Source organism: Nothoprocta perdicaria, unplaced genomic scaffold, assembly GCF_003342845.1.
Source record: "Nothoprocta perdicaria isolate Ctin4 unplaced genomic scaffold, notPer1 scaffold_18, whole genome shotgun sequence".
In the NCBI taxonomy this organism is placed as follows: domain Eukaryota; kingdom Metazoa; phylum Chordata; class Aves; order Tinamiformes; family Tinamidae; genus Nothoprocta; species Nothoprocta perdicaria.
The window spans coordinates 5605543-5625655 of NW_020454982.1; the positions used below are offsets into that span (position 1 = coordinate 5605543).

Below are 20113 nucleotides of genomic sequence, written 5' to 3' on the forward strand. Positions count from 1 at the left end.
TTTTGTGCCACAAGAGAACTGTAGGCTGGAGGAGGCGAGGCTGAAACGTTGGGGGAGCTGGAGGGAGGGTGAGAGGGAGCCTCAGGTCAGGCACTCTGTGTCCCTCGGCCCTCGCCCCTTCCCTGCGCCCGGCGCCGCGGGGCTGTTGTTGGTGCCTGGGGCTGCACAGGCAGCTCTGTCCGGGACAGTGCCTGGCTCACGGCCAGTCCCTGGACTGTGAGGCTGCTTTAAGTTAGTCTTTAACTTTAAATAAATAGCTGTTAAAATTAATAGTCTTCTGAAGATAAGATGCTCAGCATTCTTCTGTTTTTATCTGGTGTTGCTTGTGTTTGCACCTGATTATTTTTTGTTTAAATCCCCCCCTTTTTTCTTTCTTTTTAATGATTTAAAAAAAAAACCCTGTAAACTAAAAGAAGTCGATAGATCTTTCTTAGTGCAACTATTGAAGGTTTAATTATATTATGAACTGATTTATATATCTCCTATTTAAATGATGCAGGTAATGAGCTTAAAGCCTTTGCTACTGTTTGAAGGTCTGTGATGTATAAAGTCTGAATTATGCAACTGCTCTTTAAATTATTCTTTTACAGTATTACACCTACTGCTGCATATTAGCGTTCATTGCTTGCTCTGTGTTCCTCCAAATGAGCTTCGAACTCAAAGTTCTGCTGCTGTCCATTGCTGTGACCGTTTACCTCATCATTTTCAATACCCTCCAGCATATTCACATGAGCGTCCCTGTGAATGATACCAGGTACATGCCAAGCTTTTCATAACAGACAAAAGAGTTCTGCTGATGGAGGCGCGGGTTTTTGTGAACTTTGTGGTTTTTGAAATTGAAAGATCACGCAAGTCAGAAAGCCCTTTGTAAAGCTAATGACACAGAAATCATTTTAGACTGCTGTCACCTTAAGAAAAAAAGTGAAATTAAGAAAAAGTTTTTAAAAATAAATAAAGGCTTCAGAGGTATCTAGAAGCTTAGCTTACACTGAAGATCCTAAGAAGGAATGGGAAGAACCTCAGCCTTTTAAGAGGGTTGGTCTTTTAAACTATGGAGAAAAGCCTGTCGTAAATAAGACGGGGTATTGCTTCCTGGTTCTGCAGAGGTGGTGTGGCTGTAGCACAAGTAGCTGCTGCCAGTGCTGGTGGTTCTGAACAAGGCACCCCCTTCCAGCCACCCCACACCTAAATGATGTGGAGTTTCCTTAAAGGATCCAAATGACTTGGTATGGCTTTCTTTTTTTCAGGTTTTTCATGAAAGACCCGGGAATAATGACTAACTTATATCTGGTCCTATTTTACGTAACCCTAATTCTACTTGCAAAGCAGGTAAGTATTTAAAAAGCAATAGGTTCGTTCCATTCATACTTGCTGCAAGTAGATTTAAACAAAATGCAAAAGTATTGTTAATTTAAATTGTGTAAGAAATTGATACATACTTTTATTCTTTTACGTAGTTGAATTCAGTGCAGAAATGATTACTGTGGAATGGCAGGAACCTTCTCACACTCTTCAGTAGTGTCTGCATTCCAGAAGTCAGAATACTGTAATAACTTTCCAATTTTCCTCTCTAATGGAACTTCTGAAATTGGAAAGCAGAACTTAGATTTTTCACCCTCTTACCCCAGGCAGTAACTTAAGATAAAAATAATCACTATGTTATTAAAATGTCAGACTTCTAAACACACCTGAAATAACCTGAGTAGCATCCACTCATGCTGGCTACTTTGCATTTTTCTGGCCTTCATTCTTGAGACACTCTTTATAACTATCACATTCAAAATGTCTTGAAGAGGCCTTATTGCTTCTATTCTTATTTTGAATAATTTAAGGCTTTTTCAGAGAAATGATATATGCATTTAATTTAAATATTTATTTTTCAGATTGATTATTATTGCCGACTAGATTGTCTTTGGAAGAATAAGTTTAAAAAAGAACATGAACAGTTTGAAACGATGGAGAACGTTAACAGGCTTTTGCTGGAGAACGTGCTTCCAGCGCACGTTGCTGCCTATTTCATTGGCGAAAAAAGGAATGAGGTGTGTTTAATCTCTGCTGTGTGAGGGACAGGAAACTGAACTTCTGTAACAGCAGGCACAGAGCAGACTAAGATTCTGCATACGCATTGTATCTTGTTTGCATGCTAACATCTTTTTTTTTTAAATAAACAATCTTGTACACAGCATCCAGGACATGTCAGCTTTGTTGTCAGTCTCTGAAGTCTGTTCTAAGAATTAGATATTCAGCTTTGGGAATGAGCTGGAGTTTGGCAGTTATTTAGGAAGGGTTTACTGCTTTGCAAAGACTGTATTTTGCTAGGGTGGATAGGCTTTCCTTTTAAAGTTAGTTAAAGGACCAGATAATATTTCCTAGGTTACAGGGAAACATTAATTGATAATGCTAAGAATAAATACTGAAGATTTCTGTGCAGAATAGATAAGACTTTTGAGATAAATCAATACCTTGGCTTTTCTGTAGCAAATCAGCTTTGTTAACACCTCTGATTAAAAAAAAAATCATAAAATTTATTAGTTTACAGTGTGATATGGAATAACTTCGTGGAAAGATTATAATTTGGTTAGTGGTAGCAAGCAATGGTTTTCATTAGCCATGGTGGAAGGTAACTGCTGAAAATGTGTCAATATATCATGTTCCTGCAGGACTGGTATCATCAGTCTTACGACTGTGTCTGTGTCATGTTTGCATCAGTACCAGATTTTAAGGTGTTTTATACTGAATGCGATGTCAATAAGGAAGGCCTGGAATGTTTGCGGCTGTTAAATGAAATCATTGCTGATTTTGATGAGGTAATTAAGCTTCTAGCAAAAATGGACTAGATTATGTATTTTCTACAAATAAAATGTTTTGCTGGATCTGTGAGCACTGGGGGAGGAAAAAAGGTGTTAGTCTGAACTAATCCTCTGAGCTCAGCCCTGCAGTGTTGGAAGTACAGTATATTCCCAACTGATGAGCGACAATTATATTGTTTAATGCGTTAGTAGTATGATTTGAAAGCCTTGAATTTCAGAAGTTGCTTCATTTCTCCCATGAGCTGGTAGAGTAGCTCCTCAGTGCTTTCCTGTCTAACGCTGATGTGATTAATGACAATATTCCTAAAGATGCTCACTGCTCCTTGTAGAGAATACAAGATTTCTGGTTAAAAGCTGAGATGTGGCACTGATGTGACAATTTCTGCTTTCTTTCCCTTTAAACAGCTGTTGTTAAAACCTAAATTTAGTGGTGTTGAAAAAATTAAGACCATCGGAAGCACCTACATGGCAGCAGCCGGCCTCAGCGTCACGCCGGGCCAGGAGGGCAACCAGGTGGGTGTTGGGGGCCCTCAGGACTCTGCTGGCGTCCGAGTGTGATAACCAGAGGTGATGCTGTGGTATGAATGCCACCGAGGCACCAAGAGTGACTTTCTGAAATGTGGGAAAAGATGGTAGGGGGGTATTGTCTCCCATTGAATTAGCACCTTCTATTTTCTCCTTTTTTTTTCCTCAGCAGACATTAAACTCGTAAGCCCAGCATGTTTTTTTCCAGTAGCTTAGTGTCCCTTGATGCATAACAGAATAGCTCTACCAATAAGGTAGTTGGAGAATTTAAGGTAACTTGGAAGAATTTAAAATCGGTTTCTCAGCTCAGGCTTTACCTTCACTGCAGCGGGATTGTGAGCAGCACCGGGATGTGTCCGTGTGTTGTATATACAAAGCATATGAATTAAATCTGAGCACAAAAGGAGAGGCACAAAGTCATGACCATAAAGGTCAGCTGTATCGTGCTGGCCTTCCAGACACTTCAACTGAACTTGCGTTTTGTTTTTTAATCCATGTGTAGTGTTGGTTGGACAGGGCAGTTCTGTAGCTTGGCCTCGTCCTTAGAAAGATATATGTGGTGTGGTCTGGAAAACCCTGTGGAATAGCAGTGACGCCCCACATAGTGTGGGGATGTGCAATCATTAGTATGTGCTATGGTCTGCCTAGGATAAGGAGAGGCAGCATGCTCACATTGGGATTATGGTGGAATATGGAATTGCCTTGATGAACAAACTGGATGGCATCAACCGACATTCCTTCAACAACTTCCGCTTACGGATTGGTAAGTTGGTAACCTCTGCAGTTCCATAGAAATTAAAAATGAACTGGATGGTTTAGGAAGGCCAGTTGCTGAACACTGCGGAGCTTTTGTTACTACTGAATGCTGCATTTGGATCCCTCTAAGCTGCTGACTAGTTGAAGGTTGGATAGTCCAGCTTTTTAAGAATGCCAGACTTTTTCAGGAATGTCACTTAGAGATTAGTCACTAGAAAACTGGAAAAAGGTCACTGGAAAAAGGAAAAACAAGACTAGAGCTGGATGAATTTGGAGAAAACCGGATCTGGATGCATGGGGAGGGACCTTGTTATTAACTGTTGGCTGGAGACAGTATTGTAGTTGTTCAGACATGTATTTCCATATATTAAAAGTAGAAAAGGAAGAATTTCACATTACCATGGACTCTGCCCTAGCTTTTTCTTGGACTTCCTACTTTACAATGAGAAAGTCATTTCTCCCTCTTTTTGTCTGTCTGTCTGTCTTGGTTTTGATTTGTGGCTAATACTCAAATAGTGAAGCTAGATATCATATGACTTCATACTTAGTAATTACATCTGCTTTTATTTATATAGGTATAAATCATGGCCCAGTGATTGCTGGTGTGATTGGTGCCCGGAAACCTCAATATGATATTTGGGGCAACACAGTTAATGTCGCCAGCAGAATGGAGAGCACAGGAGAGCTTGGCAAAATCCAGGTATACCAAGGAGCTTTGGACTGGCTATGTATTTTTTTTTTTCTAATTGGCTCTGTGTGTGTGTGTGTGTTGTTTGTTTATTTGTTTTTTAAAGGATAATAGCATTTCACAAGAATTTCTAATTTTTTTGCCCAAAGGTGACAGAAGAAACAAGTAAAATACTACAGGAGTTGGGCTATTCATGCGAATGTAGGGGACTCATTAATGTCAAAGGCAAAGGAGAACTAAGGACTTACTTCGTGTGCACTGAGACAGCCAAATTCCAAGGTATTGGACTGAACTGAGGCTATGACAAAGTTCATCAAAGTAGGCTTAGAACTGTCTTGCTTCTGTGAAGAGTTGGAATTTCCCTCCTTATGTGAAGGAGATTATTCTAAAACTATAGCCACGCTATTCATACTTCTGCTACATCTCAAAATAGGAGAAGGATATGTTTTGAAAGAAGTTCTGAAAATTTCCTAGGAGACACACAGCCAGCCTGTGAACAGGACTACCTTTCCCTGAGATAACTTGAGGTTGTACCTGGAGCTGAACTCTTTTCGGGTTCCTTTCCCTACCTGCACTGTGGGAGTGCAGCAGCAGTAACAATCTGTGGGGATGCACTGCACAGTTGATAACCACGTTAAAACATTCCAGAGCTTCCTTCCCGGGCGCCTGTGCCAGCAGTGCTGTATCTGCCGCCGGCGAGGGCACGCAGTGGCCACTGCACACCCTGTCCTTCATACAAACAGGCTTCGTGTCAGAAGACTGCTCAGTGATGGGAAGAGCAACGCGTGTAAATGCAAACGTACTGTAGCTCAGTTGTGCTGAGCTCCTCTGGGGAAAAATGCACAGTATTGGATCACTATTTCATTACTTTAGCCTCCTTCATAGCAGTACCTTGTATTACACAAATGTATTCCTCACTTGCCATTTCTCGGGAGTAGCTTTCATCTAGTTCCAAGTATTTACATTGTAATACATGGTCCCCTTTGTGCTTCTGTATTCAGCAGCTGCATGCAGATTTGTACACTGGCAGCCAAAAGTGATCTTTAACCTTCTGTCTCTAATTGACAAAAGTTGTACCTGATCTTGAGGTGCTGTGAGCACCTGCAGTTTATTCTGCCCTCTTGGCTAGAGATGGCTTGATGTCCCAGGGGGATTCTGTGTGCTCACTGCTTGCTTGAAGGCTTTTGTAGAAGAAGAAAATCTATTTTGAATCGTTCTGAAGCTGAAGAATGAAGAACAGAAGTAAGAGGATACTGGTAGAGACAGCAGCAGACAGACCTGCATCTGACGTGGCTTGCTTCTGGTCTCAGTTCTTCCATTTGACTAGCCGTGGCTGGGTGCCTGGGCGTGAAAGAATCAAGTGTTGAAGATCACCAAAGGATGTGAGGACAAACACCCAGAACAGAACTGTTTCAGCAGAGCTCAGGGCTGCCGGGATTGCTCCAGAGCATTTGTAAGCACTGACTTACTGTAAACAGGGCATAGCGTGTGAAGTCTTCGGTTTTATCTTTTTTTGTCCTTTTAAATTTTTTTTTTCCTATTACTGGTTTTTGCTAATTTCTCAATAAGCAATTTTCTACTTACTGCACTCAATCTAATTCTTTATGTTGATGAAGATGATAGTATTCTGCAAGGGTAACACCTTGTACCCAAATACACGTACTAATTAAGGAAGGATTTTCCCCCATGCATGCAACATGGGGTATGAATGAGAGTTCAACCTCTGTTCTGTCAAGCCTTACCCTTCTACAAAGCATCACTTACTAATATTTTGGGGTTCAGTACTAAACCATACAGGAACAATGTTTAACAAGCAGTCGTATGCATCACTGCAGCTTTCTAATTACTATGTAATTTCTTTAGAAGACAAAGTGACTATGTTTCAAGACGGGAACAAATCTAAATATTTTCTAACTGTGACAAAGGATTATGGCCTTTGCCACTTTGGTAGGTCAAAAGTATGTTCATAATAGTCTCCAACAGAAAATATCATGCTTTGAGGTTGTCTGGTTCATGCGTGGACTCTGCTGAAGAGGGAAGTTTAATACTTGGTGTCTTTTGTCCTTGGTGTCAGTATCAGGTCAGTGTTGTAGTTGAGTCAACTTTCCAACAGCTTCTACTGCTTTTGTGTGTTGTCTGTTTGTAACAGCAGATGCTCACCAAGCATTTGCTCTGAGATATTTATTTATTGTTTTGTATGGACCATGCCCAAGTCAACGGCTCCTTGTGGCCGCCTTGGGCGTTGTGTGGGAGGTAGTGACTCCTGGCATCATTAATATATTTTGAAGAGTGCACTATGCACACGGATAGAGCTGGCTCTGAAGGGTTTCTGTTCACGCTAGTAGTAGACTGTAGATATAAGTTATCTGTGAAAGAAAATTCTGTACATTAACAGCATTTTGAAATGCTTTTGTTTACATTATGTTGCCTGTCAGGCTAGTTGCTTGGCCATAACTTAACCTCATTTATGAAAGGGGTATAAAGAGCAATAGCTTTTGAACTGGATGGCATAGTTTTTTATTGCAATTTTAAAAGGATCTAGGCTAGACAAAAGACTGGATAATCTGTGTAAGGTCAGGAAGACCCAGGAAAAGGGGCTATATCTGAGGATAACTTTCAAATTTCCCATCAGAACTGGAACTGCATAATATGAGAGCTATATTCAACCACAGGAAAAGTTCAGTGTAACAGGTAACTATACGTAAATATCTTTAGCAGTCCTTTCTCAAGAGAACTGTGAACATTAAAATGATTTCTTCAATCTTGTTTAAAAATCCTTTTTTATAGCATTACTGTTTTCCTGAACTAAAAAGCAGTGCTGTATCTAATTTCAAAAGCTAATAACATCATGAATTAATAAAGAACAAACCTTTGTTTTACCATTAAATAAAAACAAGTTTATGCAATCGGTTTGTTTTGCGGTTATTTTGAAGTTTGAGATACTCCCACAAAAAGGGGGAATGATATTTCTTAACCTTTATAAAGTTAATGAGATTGTTTTACTCACAAAGTAAACTTATTTACAACTTGATTATTTAGAGAATGCATTTAAATGGAAAATATGTGAAGTGATATACTTACGGTTAGCAGCAAAAATAAGAGTTTCAGCCTCAATTTTCTGTAATATAGTTGAGTCATCTTTTACTTTGGCTTTCTACTATGCTCTATTAAAGGTAAGTGGCTGGAAATGAAATGCTGTAGACTGAGCTAGTAATGATTTGGCTGGCACTGTTTTGCATCTTGTCTTGGTCTATAGTATGAAAATGACTTAAGTATTAATGGATATTCTTTCCCTGGTGTCTTTCAAAGTAATGAGCTGCCTTTCACAGTGAATTGTTGGGAAATTTCTGATGACTATTTTATTGCCAAGAAAAAAGAATTCTGGGGCAATTGAAAACATTAGGGAAGAGTTCAGTCTGACAATTCAATCTCTTCAAAATGAATTTCAATTATAAGAATAACCTTTTTCTGAGCTGATTGTTACTACTGCAATTCAAGCACGTTATTTCTTTCTAATAAGCAAACCTAACAACTCTATTCAGATAGTGTTTAATAACAGCTCCAGACAATCAGGAGAGCTTGCTAGGTGTCTTCAAGCCAATTGCAGGTTGCTGCCTGTGTGGAATTTTTACCTGCCTGTAGCAATCAAAATCTACACAATTATTTTAGAAAGGGAAACTTGCATGTTCAGATATTAATGTTTTCCCTCCCCCCATGCACATATAGGTACACAGTCTACATGACTTTTGGAAGCTTTGTTGAATTCCTGTACCTCATTATATAGCCATGTTTTTCCTCATGTTTTGAATTTTCCAGAGAATGCAAACAAAATGCTAAATGCTGTTGAATTCCCTTAAAGAAATCACTAATTCCAAAAGAAAAAATAGTATGTTTATGTAGCAGATGTAATTCTAATACAAACAAAGGGCATCAGTTCCAAAATTTAATAAACAAAAGTCGTTTCTGTCACACACAATATACACATGCTCAGTGAATACACTTGAAGAGTGTTTATCTGGTTCTTAAATAGAATCAAACAAACATCATTAAACGTAGCTGAAGCTTCAGACTGTAACTGGACCACATTCATGTTCAGTGATGGTGACAGTCTTAGGTTCCTGGAAGTCTGAAAGATTACAACAGATGCTACATCAATCAGCAGCAAATTTAAGAGTCTTCAACAAAAGAAGTTCACATACGGTACAATACTTCTCCTCAAGTCCTTGCTATTTGTGCAGATAGCCCTGTGTTAAATGCTTTTACACAAATATTCAAGAAAAGAATTCTTCATCTGATCTTTTTCTGGTAAATAACCTCTCTGAACATGACTATGAAAAAGAAACATTCCAGTTAAAATTTCTGTTTGCTTGAAAAGATAAGTACAGTTCTGAAAGAGTTGTGTTCTCTGAATTAAATAAGATCTTGAATGAAAGTTTCTATAAACCATAGAGCATGTAAATTTGTTGTGTGGATCAGATCTTTCTTGAAGCTAAGTTTTTAACCTCTTTAGGAAGCAAAGACTAACACAATCTTTGGGTATACTTGGATAATTAAAGTGGCCTAATAAGCTACTGCCACAAGAGGGAGATCCCGTTATGGCATGTAAATCTTCCACTGACCTTAATCCAGGGAGAAGAGGGTTTTGCCAGATGAATTAATTGAAGTGATTCAGTCACTTTACAGAGCCCTACGGCTGGCTCAAGTAATTTGCAGATGTGCTTCTGTTTGAACTGTACTGATGCTGCAATACATTTTGTTTACTCACCATCTGTTAAATCTACCCAGCTGTCTTCTGTATCAGGTAAAGGAACTGAAATTCCCATTGCTTTCCGGATTCCATATGTACTAACAATATCACCTGGAGTCACTTGTTGTGCAAGTTCTTTTAGATTATTTGTTACTCGCTCCGCTAAAAAGATAAAAGTGAATATGTTTATATGGTAAATGTGCTTACAAAATTGTTCAAATGAGCCCTTCACTTGCAAACAGGGTTTAGTTATGCAACTACACATGCATTCCTAGGGACTGTCACCTTGGTTCACAATAATTTATTACAACTTCACCACTGATCAATTCTGCAAAAGCAAGCTGGAAAAAGTAATACTTACCCAAGTGCATCTCTCTGTAAGATGGAGCAAGAAGACAAATCATATTAGGGGGAGGTTTTGTACTTAGTCGTTCATTCTGAGCATCTTGGAGTTCCCTCAGAAGCTTTGTTGTTTCATCAAGTTTCCTCTGAAATATTTCAGCCTCTGTTTAACATAGGAAAAAAAATCATAAGAGAAGTTAACTGCTTATATGATAATAGGATCAGGCTGAATATGCCTAGGGAGTGAGACCAATAAATACCTTTCATTACAGTAACTACAGGCCTATTAGAAGTGCAAGTAGGCAGAAAACTCACCCTCAGACTCAAATTCTTCCATGGGCATGCCGAAGTTCGTGACTGCTTTCAGTGCTGTAAGCCTGTCATTATTAGCGGCATCCAGCCTGCTGGCCATGTCCATTTCCATTATCTAAACCAAAACAAACTTACTCAGCAAATAACAACTTAGGTAGTATAGCATTTGATTAGTTTTAAAATTGCTTTAGGCAGATTAAAATAACAATGAAAATTAATCTGCTCTACAGCAATAAAACGGGCATATGGCTAGAAAGCTGAAAGATATGCTATGAAACAGACCATTCCAGTTGCTCAGCATACTATCCTAGGACATGTTCAAATAAAATGGGCATCTGTCCAAAGTGCTGGAAACATGCACATAAGATGTAGCAACTTGAGACCAGCATCCTAATTAAATAATTCCTTCTGCTCACCCAAACCAGAAGTTTTCCATGACAAAGAAGGGTAAAAGACAAAACCTGGGCACTGTAAGGATTAAAGTTTCAAGGGAACAGTCCTTTCACTTGAAAACTCTTCCTCTCTTTCCAGCTGAGGAAGGTTTGTAGAGAATGGTTTTAGTGACGATACAGTATGTCTACAGCAACACAAACTATCTGAGAAAATGCTCCGAAGAGACTGTACCCAACAGGTATTGTGTGGTATTTTATATAAGTACGATAAAAGAAATAAGTATTTTCAAATAATAAAGCTACCTATTTTTTTATTGATACAAAAAAAAATTACCTTCATATCTCTTGTTACATCACTTCTTTCAGGTGAGCCTTCACCTTCTTCCAGTGGCTGAATTGAGAAAAGATTTTAAAATTAATCTCAAATTCAAAGCAAAACACTATAATACCATTTAAATCAAAGTAAGTTGTACAGTGTGACAGCAAGTTTTCTCTGTAAAGCAAGTTACAACGCTGCTATTTTTTAGACAGTGTTATAGAGCTGTTGGAGAAGAGATTATACAATCACTAAAATACATGCAATTTTATAGCACATATCTTTGCTCCTTTTGCAAATATATGTTTCCATGCTTTTCTGCAGTGATTTCACCACAGAGATTATTTATTGGGGGAAAAGAGTAAAGGAAGAAAGATGTGGATTAGATGCTGACATGTTCTGTTTCAATAAATAATTTATTTCTCTTAATTTTTACAAGCATGATTGAAGCTGGAAAGCAATGTTGGGTTCTTGAAAAGAATTAACTACTGCTAAGCAAAGGCTGAAAAGTGATCTTTAATGCAGGAAATAGTCCCACTATTAATTAGCTAATATATGAACTATCTGTAAAAGGCTATGCACTGTTTCTTTCAATAGTTTACAGTCATGCCAAATTCAAACCCGGAGCTTTAGTTAACTGTAATTTTCTCTGCTAATTATAGGATTACGAACTGAGTTTTAGCTCAATCCTTTTTCCCAGGTACTAAAATTTCATAGAGATTTGACAAGTATTCTTTAGTGGCTGCTTGGAATATGCTAAACTTTTCATGGAACCAAACTTGCATGGTTCTCTAAGCAACAGCCTATTGCTGTGTGTTCTTACTGACTGTGCTAATGTGTACAGGATAGTCCACAGAGGAAGGACGTACAACTTTGTCAAGCTACAGTAATATTAATTTTCTCAGTACTGGGCAAATTAGTCTTTATTGCTTAGTTTTACGAATTAAAACGCAGCCCATATATAAGAACAGTATCATCCTTCTCCAGCTTTATAGCTGTGAGCTAAACATAAACATCAAAAAATCCATAAATTCATTCTTACCGTTTCTAATTCTCTGAGAGATCTAGAATGTCCTCCTTTCGTTAGAACATCAAGCAAACTATCAGCCATTACAAAAGGATAATCTTGTGATTTCATCAAAAATTCATGAATACTAGAAGATTAAAAGATAATTAGGGTAACTTTCTAATGAAATGTTCAATGGGAAAATGTTTTTTTCTATGTAAAGTCAAACAAGATGTAGAGATGTTAGTCCTGGCATATCCTTTTTTAAGGACTTGCATTAAGGACCAACAAACTTATAAGCCTGTCATCATTCAGCTGCAAATCCTATGACTTGACAGCTTCTGTTCATGAAAGCTATTGCACGTATCCTAATTGCTTGCTTACCTGAAAGATCCTTGATTAGAGTCTTCCCCATATGTTGAATAAATTAGATCAGAATCATCTTTACTGATGTTGGCAAATGTAGAGTCATATGTTGGAGCATAGGAACTATAGGGTCCATAATTCAAGTACATCACTGATGGATAACAACAGTACTAATTACTATCTCCAATGGACATTAAATGAAAGCAAGAATGCATTGTAAAATATTCCCCAAAAGGAACTTTTTTTAGGCGTACAGGTAAGCTTGGAGGATATAATTAACATCTATTTCAAAGCCATTTTTATTTACAGGTTTTTTGTTAACAGTATTTTATGCCTTTACACAATATGAAAATTAATTTCAGTGCTACTAACAGGTTTTGGGCTGCCCACTTTGATCTTTTGAGCTAGAAAAATGTTTTGTTTAGCCAATACATTTTCCGTACCTTCCATTACAGATAGACACTTTATTAAATACATTTCTCCTTCTGTGTGTGCAAAGTAAGCTAAGTTTTGTGATGTCCTGTTTAATTTTGTGATAAATACATACAAGAGAAATAATAGATTTTAACATTAAAAAGCACGTTCTAGGCTATTTATGTGGTGGTAATGAGACCATAAACAGGATGTGTTGTAAGGAAGAGGATTTAGAGTAAAAAATACTCAGCACTTGCCTGGAGTAACTTTATTTCTTTTATCTTCTTTGAAACCTTGTAATGTATTAACTCCTGACTGAAGTCTTCCTGCTGTCATGCCCAGCTTTACAGGGCAGTAACCTGGTTCTGCAACAAAACACAAAACAACCAAGCCATAGTTGAGTAGTATGAAAGATGTCCAAGCTTATTCCTTACAACCACTCTCAAAAGTTGCATAGTAAAGATTGCAGGTAGTTTTAAATCTGCATTCGTATTTAAGTGACAGTAGTTAAGTATAGAAAATTTAGCTTAAATATTAAGAACCTTTACTGTTGTCACTATTGTTTCTTCTCCTTCCTGCCCCCCCAAACACAGGGGGTCAAAGAGGATCTGACTCTTAATTTGATGGACAAAACTTTCCTTATTCCCACTGAACTTTACTGTGGCGCAGAGAAGGGAAAAATGAACTGATCGGCTTTTCAGCTTGGTTTCTGTCTACCTCACTATTGTCCTGTTCCATCTGCTCCCTCAACTGCAGCTTTTTAAATTGTCTTCTTAATCACAATACAAAGAAGTGTTTGGCTGTTGGGCAGCACTTGCTGATCTGCCCCAGCAAAAGCACACATCAGGTAAGTGAAAGTGTCAAAGGAGCCAGGGCCCTGCCAACTTACCGCTTGTGTTGAGGTCATCTGGATTAAGAAGGCCCAGGGTTGTTGTGCCATCTGGTTTTCTTCTTTCAAATTCGCACTGAAATTAGATTAGACTATTTTCATATACATACTAGTTAAAACTCAAGAGTTCTTAAACCAATTAAAATACTAAATACAATTTCACCCTTGAGTGTTTCACCCTTGCAGGTGAGTTTTTTGCAAGTCAGATTTAAGATACGTTCTTGAAGTTGCCACTATTAATCTTTTCTATGAATTTATCTATGATCTCCAAAAACTTAAGATAAACTTTTTTTTGCTGATGAAAGCATTCAACTGCAATGCTTTTCTTTCTTTCAGCTTAAGATATTACAGAAATTAGCTGTGAAGTGTAAAAAGGTGTAAACTGTAGTAAAGGTGACTCAAAATAAGAAGATGTCAAGAAAGCTTGTTTCACAAAAGAATGGAGTTTCCCCAAAAAAACCCCAAAGATTCACCTGGCTGTTTGCAAGTCGTCTTGTTAACTTTCCTCCAGATTCCCTAACAATGCGGTCAATCTGCTCTTGTTCCCTTTCCAAATTGTTATTTCTTAATTTGTCTTCAGGCAGATCTTTGTCCTTCCTGTGAAGAAAGATCATATATTTTAGTTACTGGAATCTGACTTAAAAGATACTGAATGGCTTAGTTATCAGAGAAAGATATGGTGGAGATATTTTTATATTCAACTCTGCAAACTGTTTTTGTAGACAGAATAACTGAAAAAATACTAAAAAAAACCTTTTCATATGCTTTATATTTAATACAACAGGGAAAAATATGTGGAGGAGCCTCGTCCACAGATGGTAAGTTTACAATGAGTAGCTAAAGAATTTCTTGTATAGAGCATGCTTTCTCTATACTGCTGTCCTAGTTTGGCATATTACAGATTTTGCATCATCAATGCCACAAAGCTGAGTGATATTTTTGGTAAAATAAAGCATTAGCCACTCTGATTTTTAGTAGCAGTATTTTCAAATCTGAAGTAGAAAACAATTCAAGGAATGGAGTTGATAAGCAGGTATAGGGTTATCCCCACAGAAAATGCTGACATCCTCTAAAATGATTCTAAATATATATTTTGCTAGGCTAGGATGCTTGATACAAATGTTGCTCCTTTGAGAGGAACAACTTGTAGTGCATATGCAGAAAGACATAAACCCAACTCTACCGATGCCTAAAATTCATTTTGCTTCAATAGTATAAGAACGGTGTAACCTTTAACCGTTATTGAGACAATACTTCACTTTTTGTGCTCTTTGTTAGGTGTTTTGAATGCTTTGGTGTCACTGTCCACGGTCTCTCCTTTGTCTTTTCCCAGAGCAGTTTCATCTTCCCCACTTGGTTGCTGTTCCATCTTGTCTTTTTCCTTCCTGGTCTTCTGCAGGTCAGCCATGAATTCTATACTTTGTTTCAAGCTCTGAATTCTTTCCTAAAATAGATACTGGAATGCTTTTACTTCCTACTTCAATTATTTTCTTTCCTAATTTACTCATACAGGATGATTTTACTTTGGTGCTTTTTCTCCTAATACATAATAAAGAAAGAAGCAATCTAGAAAATGTAATATAAGTCCAAATAGTTATAAGTAATCTGGTAGCTATGCTAAAAGCATGATCTTAAAACAATGCACCATTTAAATCTACTATGTAAACATTTGAGAAGTGTTAAACCATTTTTAAGAGGTTTCAAAAGATCCATATACAAAAAGTACAGTGCAAAGCCATCTCAAGGCAAGAAGCATACGTTTTAGTGCTTTGTTTTGTAATTTTCTGTTACCTGGCTAAGTATCTTCATCCCTGAGTGCAGTAGTTTCTTTGCAGCTTTGTAGTAAATGGTGTCAGGTTTGTTGTAGATCATGGCATTAGTGCACATCAATTTGAAGTTATCCTGTGCAGACATTGATTTCATGATGGAGTTAAGACTTTGTAATATACTATATTAAAGTCCTGGATGCAATATTAGCACTATCTTGAACTATAGTGAAAAATAACTTCAAGGAACATTTCCACTCAATAAATTTAAGAAATGTGTTTAAACAATAGCAAATGAAGCCTTCAGAAATAAGCATGTAAATTAGACCCTTAGATGTCAAAACTAGCACTCTGATAAACATCCTAAAAACATTCCTAAATGTCTGGTGCTCTTCCTAGTTTAAAAAAGCACTGATACCAGCTCTTTTAGCTAAAATTATAACCTTCCCCCACAAGTCAGCAGTTAGCCCAATTTTTCCCCGTGACTCTTTCCAGTCACTTAGGTGGAAAAGCAACGATTACATATTGACTAAGCCTTGCCAAAATAAAAACCTGATAAAACCATGAGGTTTAGCCATGAGCCAGTTATTCTTGCCTAATCAGTTATATGCTTTTTCTGTAGCTCCAACAAGTACAAAACAGTATTTAGGCACTTTTATTCACTTCACTAAGTGGCAGTTTTATGAATCAGTACTTGAAAGTATGAGAAAAAAAAACCTAAATACTGAAAAGATGCAGTTCAAAGTCATACAGAGGATCTTCGAAGTTTTAGTTACAATTAAGAAAAAAAGAGTATGCCTACATGAAGTTCATTTCCTCAACAACCAATATAATCTGGAAACATTATTACAGATTTTTACAGGCCTGCTTTATCACAAAAGTTAAAATGAAAATCAGCTTTCAGCACAAGCATCTTCCAGTAAAAATAAATGCTGATGTTTGTGAAAGGTTGAGAAACCAGAAAGCAGGGAGAACGACATTCCCTAGACTAATCGGATACAGCTGAAACAACAGGGAATATTTTCTGAAGTTTCAGAGCTCTCAGTAAGAACATCCAACAAAACACAATCCAAACTGGTAAAATAAATTAAACTGCTAATTACACATGCTTTACACTCCTCTTTTAGCCATGCAGAGAATTAGAGAACTTTTCTGTTGAAAAAAACAAGAGCAAAAACCCAACCTCTTATGCTGCACCTTTTTAGAGCTGTAGGAACCTTGGAATGGGACTTCTAATGCACCAGAACTCATGCACACATGTGCAGAGGAGCTAGCACAGAGGCAGATGTGCTAATTCTTTTGGAAACTTCGTATTCTCATAATATACTAGTGTTCAAGTAAGTTGAATAAAAGTCTGAATAAATCCATCCACAGAAGCTGGTAATATCTCTTTGTAGTCAAAATGAAATTTAAAGTGTTACCTTTAATTCTTCTATGGACTGGTACCCATTGTTCTTGATCTTCTCTTTCATAGTACTAAAATCCATTGGATTTTTAATGATCATGGAATAGCCAGGGGCGATAAAGTCAGTCACAGGAAATGAAAAGAAAGAACTTGGATCCTTTCTGTTAAGATATGAAGAGATTCTTTTTTTAATGTTTCAAATCTTAACAAAGAACATACTGAGCTTGGAATTAAATACAAGGGAAAGGGCTAAGTTAAAAAGGAATCAAAAATATAAAGAGAGCTTGTGTCAGCACAATCTTTCAACTTCTGAAGTTGAAAGATCCCATATGCAAACTCATATATCTGAAAAGTGCTATGATCATATTTTAGAATATTTTAGTTCTGTATTTTTCATAGCTATCTGTAGTCCCATGAAGATTAAAAAAAAAAAACAAAAAAAACAACATTCTTTCTAGATTTTGGGTTTTGAACAGACAGTGTATATTCTACTTGAGTCAATGGAATTTCTTGCAGTGAAATTATGACTTTTGGATTTTGACACAAAGCTGCTAGTGAAGAATTAAAAGCATTTTGCTGAACACTGCAGAAGCAGGTAGCACTGATACTCTGTAATACCTGCACACTGGCTTCCAGTTGACAAAAAGAATTTAAACCCCAAAGTGGCTTTTTGTACACGCATACAGAGGTACACAAAGTAAAAACACAAACATGGGTGTTTTTGACTGTGTGTAGTTGGCGCTCTGAACTTGGCACCTATACCTTGAACATGTAGCTTCTTTAACAAAGACACACCTTTACAAAGTTTTATGAGCTTGTTTTGGTGGGACAGATCAAAGGAAAACCTCTCACTCATGTACAAAACATTTATATGTTCTTAAAATCATAAAAATATTTGTGTGTGATCCTAAATCACAGACTACTAAAAGAAAATAAATTCTTACTCTGAAAGACAGATTAATGAGAAGACATTTGACTACTATGTAAGAGAAAGTATTTTAAGATACGTGCGCTTGCTTTTTACAGTAAACAAGGCTACGATGTGTGAACTAAAGTCAAAAAAGTTAAGATATAATTTTAGCAAATTCATTACAAATTCTTGTACTTCTCTGACAATAAGCTTCTTACAAAGAAAGCATCACACTTTTGGCAAATAAAGTATATGAGCTATTTTCAACAGTTTTTAAAATATGAAACTGGAGGTGCTTACAACGTGCCTAAACCAAGAAGAAGTTAAAGGTCTGCATTATTAAAGCTGCACTGTAATTTCTAAAATAATCCTGTCACCAATCATACTTACCAGCGGCATTTTCACTCTTTGAGCACTCACATACCTCAATTTTACATAAGAATATACAAGAACAGGCACAACAGAAAACCCTCAAAGGAAGTTCTTTTTCAATGTCTTCTCTACAAAATATTTTACATGTTAGGAAAATTTCAGATCAGTATATTGACATTTGCTTGTTTGGCAGTTGTCAATGTTGCTGCCTGTAACTAAAATATCCAACACTTCGGAGCTCACCAGGCTTACAAACAGGCCTTGCAGATTTAGAAAAGCTTTTTACAATCTCCTCTTTTAAGAAGGTATGTTACCAATTTCCATTTCATAGCTCTGAAAATCTACTGAAAGCAAACATGCAAGTATTTACCTCTGCAACTGTCTCATGAGTTGATTCAAAGCTTCCTGAAGTGGTGTTTGCTCCACTTCTAAATGAAAAGGAAAAGTGCTATGAGAAAGGGTTGGAAACATAACTGATATTAAGACATACTAAACTTCCAAGATATTAGCAATCAGTTGCACAAAACTGATGCATATTGAAGGATGAGTATCAATGAAAGATATAGTAGCATTAAAAAAAGGATATACAGTGATCTAATTCTTTACTCCCATTTATAGCTAGCAGATACCATTTTGCAAAAGAAGTATATGGTAACATATTTCAAGTGTCACTTGTATAAGATGGGAGAAAACTTTAGGATGGCAAGAAATGTCATTTGCTATAAGAAGAAAGATTAAGAAAAGGCAGATTAATTAAATAAAACTGGAATTAGCAAAGATACTTTTCAATTCTTTCTACCTTCTTGTTTTGATAGAGTACTGGTCAATGGTTTTTCTTGTGGCAATTCCAGTCTCACAGGAGTCTGACATTTCAGCTCTTGTTCCCCCTCACTGTCAGGGTGTTCTCGTTTCTTCTTATCCTCCTACAAAGAGAAAGATGATTATTCATTAAAATTCACAGACCTTGCAAAATCAGCCTTATTACTGTACATAGTGTTCTCTTTGGACTTTTAATATGCAGAACAACTGCATATTAAAAAAAGTCATCTTAAAAAAAACCATATTCTTTATGTGCTATCTCCATCTGCTGGACAATAAAGCACTTCAGCCATATAAGGCAGGTTATCAGTTAGGGGTTTTCTTCTCTTCTTCTCTTTTTTTTTTGTACCTAGCAACCTCTAATGGTATGACAGGAACAACTCTGCACTGTTTTCTGTACACTGCATTCCTCCTAATGAAGTCTCTAAGGCGATGTTGAAGATTTTAAGAAGGATCAGGAGGAAAGAGACAGGAAAATTTAAGCTGAATGTACCTATAATGTTTCAAAAGGTGGCTCTCCTTGAATCTACACACAGTAATAACAAATGCAGTTTAGCCCCTCCTGGGGAGTTGAGGTGCTCGGACTTGTTGTCACCCGAACACGTTTCCCTGGGTTTAACTCGGCGTGCCCAGAGCAGCCGGCCGGGTGTGCCGGGCAGCAAGGAAGGCGGGCAGGGCCCTGGGATCACACCCTCAAACCGGCAGTCATTCACCTTCTCCACAACCGCGGGTGGTTTTTAATACGTTAGAAATGACATTTCACATAAAAGAACGTGAGTGCTATTCTCCAGGTGGAGAACCTGGACAGGGGCGCATTATGTTATTATTTAATTTTAATTAACAGGCTGTAAACTCTTCATTCTGCTTCATGGAAACATATTTACTTAGCAGCACCCGAAGATCGCTCTCTTCACGGTTTCCCATCCTGTTCTAGCAAAAAAAAAAAAAAAAAAAAAAAAAGGTGTTTTTTGGGGGAAAGGCGGAGGTCACCGCGTACCTTAACCCGCCTCCTCCTCTTCTCCTTCTCGTCTCCGGGCTCCTGCTTCTCGCCCTTCTTCCGCTTCTTCCTCTTCCTGTCGCGGTGCTTGTCGTGCTCGGCCTTGTCCTCGGGCGCGGTGGACAGCTCCGCCACCTCGCTGCCGCCCACCTTGAGCACCAGCTTCAGCGGCTTCTCCGCGTACTCTGCGCGCACACAGAGCCCCCGTGAGCGCCCGCCCGCCCGCCGGCCCGGCCCCGCGCCGCGCTCGCCACACGCACCCTCGTACGGGTGTTTGTCCG

At 37.8% G+C, this 20113-nt stretch overlaps 2 protein-coding genes across 2 annotated transcripts in view; one reads left to right on the forward strand and one right to left on the reverse strand.

The window, feature by feature from the left end:
• Positions 1-7648, forward strand: part of ADCY7 (adenylate cyclase 7) — a 50740-nt gene extending 43092 nt beyond the window's left edge. The window contains exons 21-28 of the mRNA XM_026036475.1: positions 591-754; positions 1248-1329; positions 1884-2039; positions 2661-2807; positions 3216-3323; positions 3984-4098; positions 4667-4791; positions 4929-7648. Coding sequence (XP_025892260.1) covers positions 591-754; positions 1248-1329; positions 1884-2039; positions 2661-2807; positions 3216-3323; positions 3984-4098; positions 4667-4791; positions 4929-5075 — 1044 coding nt within the window. The 3' untranslated portion in view covers positions 5076-7648. The remainder of the gene's footprint in view (positions 1-590; positions 755-1247; positions 1330-1883; positions 2040-2660; positions 2808-3215; positions 3324-3983; positions 4099-4666; positions 4792-4928) is intronic.
• Positions 7649-8711: 1063 nt separating this feature from the next.
• On the reverse strand, positions 8712-20111 carry BRD7 (bromodomain containing 7; the record flags this gene model as incomplete). Its single annotated transcript, XM_026036497.1, has 17 exons — positions 8712-8905; positions 9545-9688; positions 9888-10031; positions 10184-10295; positions 10907-10963; positions 11931-12042; positions 12279-12411; positions 12932-13039; positions 13564-13639; positions 14037-14160; positions 14823-15007; positions 15355-15465; positions 16751-16895; positions 18387-18444; positions 18816-18939; positions 19833-20017; positions 20093-20111. Coding segments are annotated over 17 exons (1899 nt in total), but the record flags the coding sequence as incomplete, so codon positions are not given.
• Positions 20112-20113: the final 2 nt, after the last annotated feature.